The sequence below is a fragment of the Saccostrea cucullata genome, unplaced genomic scaffold, assembly GCF_032062105.1.
Source record: "Saccostrea cucullata isolate Sc308-1 unplaced genomic scaffold, CSIRO_AGI_Scuc_v1 ctg7999, whole genome shotgun sequence".
In the NCBI taxonomy this organism is placed as follows: domain Eukaryota; kingdom Metazoa; phylum Mollusca; class Bivalvia; order Ostreida; family Ostreidae; genus Saccostrea; species Saccostrea cuccullata.
This window is the reverse complement of record NW_026935450.1, coordinates 29,859-42,979: the sequence shown is the minus strand read 5'-3', so window position 1 is coordinate 42,979 and position 13,121 is coordinate 29,859. Positions and strand designations below refer to the sequence as shown.

The window sequence follows — 13,121 nt, the reverse complement described above, 5'->3', positions numbered from 1 at the left end:
AAATCTATTTTTAGAATCCAGATTTGATGTGGGAATCTTTAACCTAATTATTCCATAACACTGACCACTTCAGCTAGTGTGCACAAATTCATTGTAATCTCCCTCGGGAGATGACACATTAAGATTGTAAGCCTCCATTAATCTTTCGGGAGTCCTCGACATTTTGCAGAGTTTCAAGTTGTCTGTAAACTGGTTTTCTTTTAGAAGAACTAGCTTTGGAGTCTATGATCTACTTCCGGTTTAGGCCCTTTTAAAAGCCAAGGAAAATTTAGAAAAGAAGTACAATGCTTATAAAATATCTATAGTTTCGGTGTGCATCTACAGTTGATGCATCTTGGGTTTTTGGAGAGTGACGACCAAAAATTAGGTCACGAAGACCTACTTTTGACATTTTATGGCTATATTTAAGTATCTCCGGTACTTATTGGCTTAGAATCATCAAACTTTGTCAGTTGATGCATCTTGGGTTTTCAAAGAATGTCGACCAAAAAGTAGGTCACAATGACCTACTTTTGAACATCTCAGGTATTTATTGGCTTAGAATCATCAAACTTAGTAAGCAGATGCATCTTTGGACTCTGAAAAATGTCGACTAAAATGTAGGTCATGGTGACCTACTTTCGACATTTTATAGCTATATTTAAGTATCTCTGGCACTTATTGGCTTAGAATCATCAAACTTTGTCAGTTGATGCATCTTGGGTTTCTGGAGAATGTCGACCAAAAAGTAGGTCACAGTGACCTACTTTCGACATTCTATGGCTATATTTAAGTATCTTAGGTATTTATTGGCTTAGAATAATCAAACTGTGTAAGTTGAAGCATTTTGGGTTTTCCAAGAATGTAGACCAAGAAGTAGTCCTAATTGGCTAAGAATGATCAAACTTTGTCAGGTGGTGCAACTTTGGTCTTAGGATACTTAGGGTTAGAGGCTTCAAATACGAGTGATAGGTTGTACAATTTATCAGAAGAGCGATTCAAGGCCCTTGGGCCTCTTATTAACTTCTGCTTAAGAACCACTTGGACAATTTCAACCAAACTTGCCACAAAGCATCCTTAGGTAAAGGGAATTCTAGTTTATTCAAATGAAAGGCCATGTCCTCATTCAAGGGGAGATAATTGAGAAGTAATGAAAATGTGGTGGCATGTTTTAAAAATCTTCTTTTCAAGAACCACTCTGCCAGGAGAGATGAAACCTATGGGGAAATATCCTCAGGTAGTGTAGATTCAAATTTGTTCAAATCATGACCCCTGGGGGTAGGGTGGGGCCGAAATGTCCGACCAAAGATTTTAATACAGATATATAGGAAAATTCTTTGAATATATTTTTCCAAGAATAACAAAGCCATAATTTATCATATTCATATGGAAGCATTCTCAGGTTGTTTAGATTCAAGTTTGTAAAATCATGACCCCCGAGGGTATGGCGGGACCACAATGGCTAATTTTTACATAGAAATATATGGGAAAAATTCTTTAAAAATCAGTTTCTCTTAAGAAAAGCATAGCCATAAGGCATTCATCATATTTATATGGAAGCATCCTTAGGTAGTGTAGATTCAAGTTTGTTCAAATCATGACCCCAAGGGGTAGGGCATCTTATCCTTTACCAGTCTCTTTTGTTGATTTGCGTGAAGTGGTATAAACCTTAAAAAAAGGTGAAATTATATTTCAAAAGTGAGGTTTTGATGTTCTATTTCATTGTTATTGAAGTTGTAAAGTTAAACTGTTCGCTTTTTGTCCAGAACCACTGAGCCAATTTCAATCAAAGTTTGCACACAGTATCCTAAGATGATATATATTTTACTGTGTTCAGACAAATTTTAATAATCCATTTGACAAGACAAACAGTAAAGGCTCATATTTTTAAGTCACCTGAACCATGTGGACTTTTCTGATCAAGATTTGTCTGTTTGGCCACAATAAAAATATTGTTGGTTTGGCATTGCCAACTCAGTATTGATACGTTTGGGTCGATTGGTAGGGGAAAAAATGTTTTCAATTTCAGAAATGTTGTAAGTATCTGGCCGTCTGATTTTTAGCTCACCTGAGCCAAAGGCTCAAGTGACCTTTTCTGATCACACATTGTCCATCGTTGGTCTGTGTGTCCATCCATTTATCTGTCCATATGTCTGTTAACTTTACACATTTTGACATATTCTCAAGAACCACTTGACCCATTTTAACTGAACTTGTTACATCCTTAATTAAAAGGGAATGTTATTATTAAAATGAAGGGCCGAGACCCCTTTTGGGGTTAAATAATCATGAAAATGTAGAAATAGGGATGGGTCATTAAAAAATCTTCTCAAGAGCAAGTGCTTAGGATGAGACCTGGAAAACTTAGGCCTCATGTCAGCAGTAGGCGTTGGAATGATAAGGATTTCTCACTGCTCAATGGCCCTGCGTGCCAAGTAAAGGTCAAAATTTGAAGCCCTTTACCAGCAAACAATGACGTCTCTATATGAGTGAGAAATTCTTTCTACAAGACCACATACAAGATTAGATTATCATGAAAATATAGAAATAAGGTGGGATCATTAAAAGATCTTCTCAAGAATGGGTCCTTTCAAATGATTCTTCATTGCTCAATGTACCTGAGTGTCAAGTAAAGGTCAAAATTTGAAGCTTTCACCGACATACGGCGACGTCTCCATATGAGTAAAAATTCTCAAGAGGGCATTAAACAATACACAATCAATCAATCTTTTCAAGAACCACTTGACCAGAAAAACTGAAACTTATGTGGAAGCATTTTGGGATAGTGTAGAATCTGAATTATTAAAATCATGACCCCTGGGGGTTGGGAGGGGCTACAAAAGGAAATTGAAAATGTTATATAGAAAGATATAGAATTTCTAAAAAAAAATTCTTATCAAGAACCATTGTGTTTGAAAAGCTGAGACTTGTATGGAAGCATCATGAGTTAGTGTAGATCTAAGTTGTTTCAATCATGACCTTTGGGGGTTAGATGGGCCACAAGAGGGAATAAATTTTACATACAAATATATAGGAAGAAATTTTAAAACTCATCTCAAGTACCATTGGGCAAGAAAATCTGATACATATGTGTAAGCATCCTGGGTAAGTATATTCAAATTGTCAAAAGGGGAAGGGGATGTTTGGCCAAGGCCACAGTAGGTATTACATGTTGTTTTATTACAAATTGTTTTAATAAAACACCATCACCAATGTTATTCAGGTGAATGGTGTGGCCCATTGGCTTCCTTTTTTTTAGATGGCAAAGAGAAAGAAGAGATTGTCTGCAAGACAGCGATTACTTGCTGATAAGTTGAGGAAGAGAGAAAAGAGACAAAAAGCTGCAGGAATTCTGCAAGACGAAGACACACTTTTGACACCACAAGAATCTGCTGTTCCTTGTGGGACAGTGGATGGAGCTGATTCAGCTCCTCCTGGTAATTTTCCAGGGCTTGGTTCGATGGGGTTTCCACCTAAAGAGGAAAAACCCCTGGCCAGGGTGCAGGCCTCACCTCGAGTGAAAATGCATTCACCTGCCCTGAGGTTGTCACCTCCTCAGGGAAGTCGTCTGTTTGTCCGTAACGAGGACAAGGCACCGTCCCCTGACTCCCCACCGTGGGTTTGTGCTCCACCGAGGGCACCTGGATCGGGCATAGGGCATATGTCTGATCCAGCAGGTCAGGCGCAGCTGGATACCTCCTGGGAGGAGGAGACCAGTAGAATATCAAAAGATGAAGGAACTTTAACGAAATCAAAAATGGAAACTGAACGAATATCAAAAGGAAACTTGAACGAAAAACATGATATTATAGAAAGTATAAACAGAGAAAAAGATATGCTGGAGACTGTAGAAAGTATGTTGGATTTCAGAGATGATACAGAGATTATAGAAAATGAGTTGACAAATGAAGGAAAAAAAGATATCAAATTAGCAAATGTAAGAATTTTTCACCGGAAAATGGGTCAGAACATAAAAGATTTGAAAATACAAAGTGATCAGAAAGAAAGTACTAGTATGGAGGATTGTCCAGGTGAGGAAAATACAAATTTAGAAGCAAGAAATTTGTATTCTGTGTCTGTTCAGGGCTCTTTTCATCAAGCTGATCCTATATTTGGTGACTCTGCAGGAACTCAATGTGTTGCAAATTGTTTATCAGGTTTGGCTTATCATCTTCTGAAAAGTGCAGAAATGTGGCAAACAGCTGATGTCAATAAAGTTTTAGTCAATGGAGATGAACTTTACACATACCTGCAGAATTGTTCTTCAATTACAAGTAGGTATTTGTTAGTGGAAGAGTTACCGCAGTATTTTGAATGCTTTAGCAACACATTTGACTTTACAGTTAAGACCTCTGTACCAAGTTTAATCAGTGTATCAGCGGAGGAACCATGTTATGAAGATTTTAATGCCCATCCTCTTTTTGAAGCTCTGCAGATAGCACTTACTGAAACAAATGGATGCTTTGTGTGTTTCGGAGGGAATACCCTTTTAATAGGGAAGACTAATGATGGGTTTTTCTCATTTGATTCACATGCACGATGCCCCCGTGGATATCTTAGTGTTAGAGGGAAGAGTACAAGAATTTTATTGAAGGATGTTCAGGATGTCTATCTGCATCTTAGGTCACTGGCTATTTCTATGGGCATTTCACAAACTGTTGCTTGTGAATTAACTGGGGTGTTGTGTTCACTTAAGCATTTTGCCACTGCAGTAGTTAATGAGGTTAAAGGAACTGAAAAATATTCAGAGGGAAATGAAGATTCAAGACAAGGTCTCTTGACATCAAATCAGTCAAAGGTTAAAGAAACTGAGAGATGTTTTGAAGGGTTAAAAGTTTCAGAGAAAGGCGGGATATTGTCAGATCAGTCAGAAATATTACAGGAGAATGATGTGATGTTTATGGGCGAGGAATTCCAACGGCATGATTTTATACCTTTATCTGTAGAGAAACAAAAGGAATTGTGTAAAGTGTTGGGAGTGCCATATCATGTCTCTACACATGAAAACCATGCTGCATCTGTGAAAGACATGGATAAACCCAGAGGCTGTAAAGAAATTGGACAAGATGGTAATTGTTTTTTTAGGGCAGTATCATTCAGCCTGACAAACTCTGAGAACCATCATCAACATATTCGTGAAGCTGTTTGTCAGCATCTTCTGAACCATGAAGCAATGTTTCAACAGTTTATGAGGTCAGAAGGATCTTTAAGGTCGTACTTACTTCACTGCAAAATGTCTAACTTGGGTGTATGGGCCACTGAATTGGAGATTCTTGCTATGTCACATATGTTGAATGTTGACATTTATACTTATTCAGATATGAAATGGCTTCAGTTTAGTATGAAAGGGCCGAACCCAGAATCAGCTGAACAGAAAGAAGCTATTTATTTATACCACAGACATCAGAATCATTATGATGTTGTTTTAAGTGTTACATCAAGGCTGCATGGAAAGGAATGTGTCACTCGAAATAGATCTCTTAAAGGAGAATATAACGTTCGCACAAGAAATAAAATTCGAATGAGAGAGGAACGAAGAAATCTGAAATTGAAGATAACAGACTTGAAGGAAAAGAGGAAAGATGCATTTAGGAAAAGATACACGGAAAATGAAAAGTACCGAAAGAAAATGTTGGAGCAGAAGAAAGATATGTACTCAGATGCAGACTTTAGGCTGAAAGCACAGATAAGAAACAGAGAACGATATTGTGCTTCACATTTAGTACAAATGGCAAGTAAAAGAAGAAGTAAAATGAAATACTTAACAAACTTGAAACATAAAGAGGGAAAGAAAAGAAAGAGTGTTGAGAAATATAAGTTTGATTCTGAGCACAGAGAACAGTTGAAAGGAAAGAGTAAAGAGAAGTACAAGATAGACTTTGAACATAAAGAAAGTGTTAAGAAAGCAAGCATTGAGAAGTACAAAGAGGACTTTGAGCATCAGCAGAATGTGAAGAAAGCAAGCATTGAGAAGTACAAGACAGACTTGGAACATCAGCAAAGTGCAAAGAGAGCAAGCATTGAGAAGTACAAGACAGACTTGGAGCATCAGCAAAGTGTAAAGAGAGGAAGCATTGAGAAGTACAAGACAGACTTGGAACATCAGCAAAGTGTGAAGAAAGCAAGCATTGAGAAGTACAAGACAGACTTGGAGCATCAGCAAAGTGTGAAGAAAGCAAGCATCAAGAAGTACAAGACAGACTTGGAGCATCAGCAGAATGTGAAGAAAGCAAGCATTGAGAAGTACAAGACAGACTTGGAACATCAGCAAAGCATTAAAAGAAGAAGCAGTGAAAAGTACAAAACTGATTTGGAGCATAAGATTACTGTAAAGCAGAGGGCTTCAAAAAGATACAAAGAAGATGAATCTTACAGAGCGAAAAGCAAAGCTGCATTTGTACTAAAATATAATACAAATGAGACTTTTCGATCAAAAATGCAGAAAAGAGGTACAAGGAGGTATCACACTGATACAGAATATCAGTCTAAAGCAAAGAAAAGTACTAAGTCAAGTTACCAATCATCTGCTGAAGTTAGAAAGAGTAAAAAAGAAGAAGTTCAGCAGAAAAGGAGACTGAAACAAATGAACATGAAACAAGAAGAGGATATTGTCAGATTATTTAAGGAAAAAGCCAAGGAGGGTCCAAATTATGTTTGTACATGTTGCCACAGGCTTTTCTTTCAGAATCAGGTTCAAGCATGTGAACATCAGATGTATCATAAAAGTGAGTCAGCAAAATCTATCTCTGAGATTTGTTTGCTAGATAAGTATCTGCATGAATGCTCTGAATCTTGCCCAGAATCGTGTACTAAATCATCATTATGGATTTGTTACACTTGCCATAGGAAAATAATGAGTGGCAAAGCACCTGCAGAAGCTGCAGCAAACAGCATGGTTGTGGAGGATATTCCTTCTGAATTGACTAACTTGAACAGTTTGGAACAGCATTTGATTGCAATGCACATTCCATTTATGAAAGTAATGGCTCTTCCTCATGGGGGACAAAAAAATGTACATGGTCCTGTTATTTGTGTACCTTCAGATATGAGGAAAACTGTCAGTTTACCAATGAAACAGGATGAAAACTTGTTGTTGCGTGTAAAATTGAAAAGGAAGTTGAATTACAAAGGCTACTTTGAGTATCAGTTTGTTAATACAACTCATATCATGTCAGCTTTATCATACTTAAAAGAACACAATCATTGGTATAAGGATATAAAAATTGAATCATCTTTGGAAGAGGATTTAACGATACAAGAAGAAATGACAGAAGAAAACGTTGAGGCAAGGGATAATGTGGGAATCACAGAGGAAATGGTTGCATTTGACACATGTTTACAACCTGTAGATGTTGCACAGGAGGTTTTAGACCATTATTTTGATGATGTGTACAACATTGCACCAGGTGAAGGGAAAAACCCAATTCGAATGTTACAGGAACCTGGCAATGAAGCTAAGGCATTTCCGTGTCATTTCCCAAGTGGTCGTTTCTCTTGGAATGAAGAAAGATCAGAAAAGTTGACTCTTTCAAGATACTTCAATAATAGGCTAATGAATGCAGATGACAGATTTGCAAAGGACACCAATTACATATTCTTTAGCCAGTACATGTCCGAACTGAATCAAGTGATTGAAAAAACTCAAATTTCACTAAGAAAATCTTTATCAAAATGGACCAATGGGAAACCAGTAACAGCAAATATGCTACAAGATCCAATTACTCTCTCGGGCTTGCTGAGGAATGATGATGCTATTAGATTTATGCAGCCAATAAGAGGAACACCGGCTTATTGGGCAACGGCTCAGAAGGACCTCTTTGCTATGCTGCGGCAATTAGGAATTCCCACTTGGTTTTGTTCGTTCTCTGCAGCAGAGTACAGATGGAATGATGCTGTTACAGCAATACTACAACAGCAGAACGATAACAGAAATCCCGAGGAAATGGAATGGTCAGAAAAGAATGAAATTCTAAGGTGCAATCCAGTCACTGTGGCTAGAATGTTTGAGCACAGATTTCAAATATTTCATAAGGAAGTCATACTATCTCCTGCAGAACCAATAGGAAAGGTAGCAGACTATTTTCAAAGAGTTGAGTTCCAGCAGAGAGGATCTCCACATATGCATTGCTTATATTGGATTGAAAATGCACCAAATATTGATTCTGATGGCGAGGAAGTTGTATGCAACTTTATTGACAGATATGTAACATGTGCTGTACCATCAGAAAGTGATGATTTTGAATTGAGAAAAAGTGTTTTAGAAGTACAACAACACAGCAAGAAACATTCAAAATCTTGTAAAAAGAAGGGAACAGAATGTAGATTTAATTTCCCAAGGCCTCCATCTCAAAAGACTTTCATTACAAGCAGTCAAGAGGAAGAAACCACAGATGAGTGTGAAAAAGAAGCAAAGCTAAACAAGGCATATGCGAAGGAAATATTATTCAGTGTTTGGGAAAGAGTTCAGAATGAAGGGGATAGAAATATAACAACAGAAGAATTATTTGATGATCTTTCATTAACCCAGGAACTGTACGAAGAGGCCCATAACATGTTGTCGGCAAAGAGATCAATTATACTTGAACGGTGCCCAAATGAGGTTTGGACAAACCAATACAACAGATGCCTGTTAAAATCCTGGGATGCTAATATGGACATACAGTTTGTTCTTGATCCTTTCAGTTGTATTGTTTATATTATTTCCTATATATCGAAGTCAGAGAGGGAAATGGGCATGCTATTAAAACAAACAAAGTTGGAGGCAGAAGAAGGAAATGTTGATGCCAGAAAAACTATGAAGAAAATTGGATCAGCGTACTTGCATCACAGGGAAGTAAGTGCTCAGGAAGCTGTGTACAGAGTTTGTAATTTGAGGATGAAAGAATGTTCTAGGAAGGTTGTATTTGTGCCTGTAGGTGACAACCCAGTGCGCTTAAGTAAGCCATTATCTGTGCTGAAGAAGAAAGCATCAAAAGATGTTGAAATTACCGATGAAGAAGATGACGAGAATGAAGTGTGGATGACGAACATAATTGAACGTTACATGAACCGACCAGATAAGCCAATCTTTCATGAAATGTGCCTTGCCGAATTTTGTTCTGAATTCAGAGTGCTAGCAAAATCTCAAGTTCCTAAGAAAGAGAATCAAAACGTGTTTGAATTACAGAATGGGAAGGGTTACGTACAACGAAGAACAAGAACTCAACCTGCTGTTGTAAGATATCCTAGGTTCAGTGTTGAAAAAATGTCTGAGAAATATTATCAATCTCGTTTACAACTTTTTCTTCCGTACTGGACAGAAACACAGTTGAAACCCCCAGGGTTTGAATTATATGAGGACTTTTACAAAACTGGTTATGTAAAAATTTCCAGTGGAAAACGAAAGCAGTCTGTGAAGTCAATTGTGGAATCAAATCATTCAAAATATGCAGAAAATGAAGAGATGGTTGACAACGCTCAGGATGCGTATGAGATGAATGGTGAACCAGAAGATGCATGGTCGAGGATATGTCCAGAGACAGAGGTTCTCAGAAGGGAAGGTATAGCACAGAGAAATGGGAACACAGTGCCAGAGGAGGAAAGTACCGATATTATACCAGAGATTGAAAGCGAGACACATAATGCAGATGTCATGTATCATGTTCAACAACATGTTATCTCAAGAGAAGAAATGTTACCTGTTCTTCAGAATTTGAATGAGACACAAAGTGCTGTATTTTATTTAGTTCGCAAGTGGTGTTCAGCAAAGATTGCAGGGGAGAAATGTGAGCCCTTTCATTTATTTGTAACTGGTGGAGCAGGAACTGGTAAAAGTCATCTTATAAAAGCAATTCAGTATGAAGCATCGCGTTTACTTTCACGAATAATGTCAGAACCAGATAGACCATCAGTTCTTCTCGCAGCATTCACTGGAACAGCGGCTTTCAACATTGGCGGAAATACACTGCACCACTTATTTTCCCTAACAAAATATCTGCCTTTGCCATATGAACCTCTTGGTGAACAAAGCCTCAGTGAATTGAGAGTAAAGATAGGGGATCTTCACATTCTTATCATTGATGAAATATCAATGGTGTACAAAAGACTTTTGTACTACATACACGAAAGACTGGTGCAGATTAAGAAATGCAAGGAGCCCTTTGGTGGAGTTTGTGTTATTGCTGTTGGGGACTTTTACCAGCTGCCACCAGTAAAGCAGAGAAAAGATGAAAGGCTTTACAAAGAAAATATGAGTTATCCTATGGACTTCTGGCTTGACTTATTTAAAGTCATTGAGTTAACAGAGATAATGAGACAAAGAGGAGATTTGTCCTTTGCTGGGATTCTTAATTCTTTTCGTGTAAGAGAGAGAGATGAACAATTAACACAGCAGCAAAGTAATTTCCTACAAGACTGTATCAGGGAAGGACCAGAAGATGTTCTTCATGTGTTTTCTACTAACGATGAAGTTAACACATTCAACCTGTCAATGTTAAAAAGATCATGTGAAGATCTACTGGAAATTGATGCTCAGGACTTTAGAAAGGACAAAACATCCGGAAAGTTAGTACCGAGAAACAAACCTATGACAAGATCAAGAAGTGATGGCCTTCCAAGCTCTCTTCTATTATCAGTCCATGCAAGAGTAATGCTTACGAGAAATTGCGATGTAGAGGATGGACTTGTGAATGGAGTAATGGGACATATTTGTCGATTTTCTTTTGTAGAAAACAGTGAGGAAATTGTTAAAGCAATAGGAGTGGTTTTTGATAATAAGGAGGTTGGGAAGAAGACAGGACAATATACAAGGGATGGAAACATGGTGTTCATAGAAAGAGTGCAAGAGGAGATAAAGGACAAGGCTACTACAGTGGTTCGTCATCAGTTTCCAATTCGGTTATCTTGGGCGTGCACGGCTCATAAGGTGCAGGGGATGACAACAGACAAAGTCGTGGTAAATTTAGATAAAGCATTTGCCCCAGGCCAAGCTTATGTTGCACTGTCAAGGGTTACTTCAAAGTTGGGCCTATTTATTGATACAGAGGATCCAGTTCGATTTCAGAAAAATATTTATGCTGATCCAGAGGTCAAAGCAGCATTAAAGGAAATGCCTAAACTTATTTTTGATGACATTGCGTCAATTTTAGCCTCTAATGGAAAGAAAATAGTTCTGCATAATATACAGAGCTTACACGGTCATTTTGGAGATCTAAAGAATGATGCCAGATTCCATCAGGCTGATATTATTTGCTTAACAGAGACATGGCTAAGATCTGGGGAGAGCACAGAGAACTTTGCATTGGAAGGGTTTCAATTTCATCATCTTCCGAGAAGTGAAGCATATGATGAAAGCACTGCATTAAATCAGAGTGTAAAAATGACAAAGGGTGGAGGTGTTGGGCTGTATTTGAAAGACAAGAAAGATTCATATGATATTCTGCCAATGTCCAAAATGAATATTGAAGGAATAGCTGTAAAATTAGCCAGAAGAAATATCTTGTTGTTGTCTGTGTATCGCCCATGTGCAGCAAAAGTAGCAATGTTCCTTCAATATCTTCAGAAAGTTCTTAACTACTTGAAAACAAATGCACATGATTGTATCATCGTAGGTGATTTCAATGAGGATGCAAAAATTGATGGTCCAATTCAGAGGTTTATGAAAGAGCAAAACTTCAAACAACTTGTATCCTTTAGCACCACAGAAGGGGGAACAATTTTGGATCATGTGTATGTATCCAGTTCCATAGAGGTTGAAGTTTATCAATTACCAACATATTATAGTTATCATGATGCTGTTCTTCTGAAAATCCGAGATGAAGAATTATGATGCTATATTTAGAAAGCAATCCAGTTTTATTAGAATCAGTGGTATGTGTAATTAAGTAGTCTATGATTGAAACCAGATGTATATACTAGATAAAAGAGTTAGTTCTTTGCTTTATGTCCCTAAGTAGCTTTTCATGCAAACAAACCACTACAGAAAACAAAGAAGTTTCTAAATTTTCAATTATTTTAATAGTGATTTTCTTTAAGAAACAGTGAAAAGCAAACATTGAGGAACAAACACCAGATGTTACTTATCATAGGTCAAGTTTGTTTAGCAATGTCAATAGGGTATCGATATATCTTTTGTTTGTGTGAAGCTGATAAGCACAAAAGATACCATTTGAAGGACATTATTGTACAATTGTGCATCATAACTTGTCCTTTTGTAATTACAGATAAAAATTTGAAAAATTGTTTATCATTTTAAGTCAAATTGTACATACTATTATGTTCAAGTGATTGAAAGTTCAGTTGATGATGATTACGGCAGTGGTTTAATTGTATATATTTACAGTGTGATTGAAACTATTTTTGCATTTGTTTTTGGTAATGCTCGCCAATGACTTGGATGATTTGCAAATGTTGAATTATTTGGAAACGTTTTATCTTTTAAATTACTCTGGTCCAGAATCTGTTGGTGACAGGTTCATGAAACAGACTATCCTTTGTAAAAAAAATTTATCACCTGCAAGATTTGCAGATAACAAAATTTTGGTGCAATGTGAATTAATATTTTTTGTTTTGGACAGTTTGAATTCTTCAAAATTGCACAACATAAAGCCTTTGACTTAAGACAGTGTTACCAAATGGTCCATCATGGTCTCAACTGCAGGGGAACAGTAGAAATCTTTGCCTACTTAATTATAATGATTTGAAATTAGAAATCCATTACAAATAAACCATAGCTTTAATAAGAAAAAAGGGTTTTCCAGTATACTAGTAAGTTTCAGTTAATTACGGATGTCCAATTATACCAAAAAATGAAATTGTCATCTTCTTGTTTTTAGAGCTTTGGTGGTCATATTTCTTAATAAATGTCAAGCCCGATTGCAATTTTATATATTTGCTGTATTAAACATGTAAAATGAATAAGTCAGTTGTAATCTTGCATTTTGTCTTTTCAGAAAAGGAATTTATGAAATGCGTATTAGATAAATGAGACACGGGATGGAAGAAATGAGCAGCTTGTAAGAATATTAGTGATTCCGTTAGAAATGAATAAGCTTTTACTTCATTTATACATAAATAAAATGTAGCTTAGAGACCAGAGATTGATAAGGTTACAAGTATGCTGAATAGGTTAACCAAGAACAGTTTTGTGTTCAAAAGTGTATGTT

General features: G+C 36.9%; 1 protein-coding gene across 1 annotated transcript; it reads left to right on the top strand.

The window, feature by feature from the left end:
* The first annotated feature begins 3,238 nt into the window (after nt 1–3,238).
* LOC134242909 (uncharacterized) lies at nt 3,239–11,785 on the top strand. The gene has a single exon (XM_062725111.1). It carries the CDS (start codon nt 3,239–3,241, stop codon nt 11,783–11,785), a length of 8,547 nt encoding a protein of 2,848 aa, XP_062581095.1.
* The last annotated feature ends 1,336 nt before the right edge of the window (nt 11,786–13,121 follow it).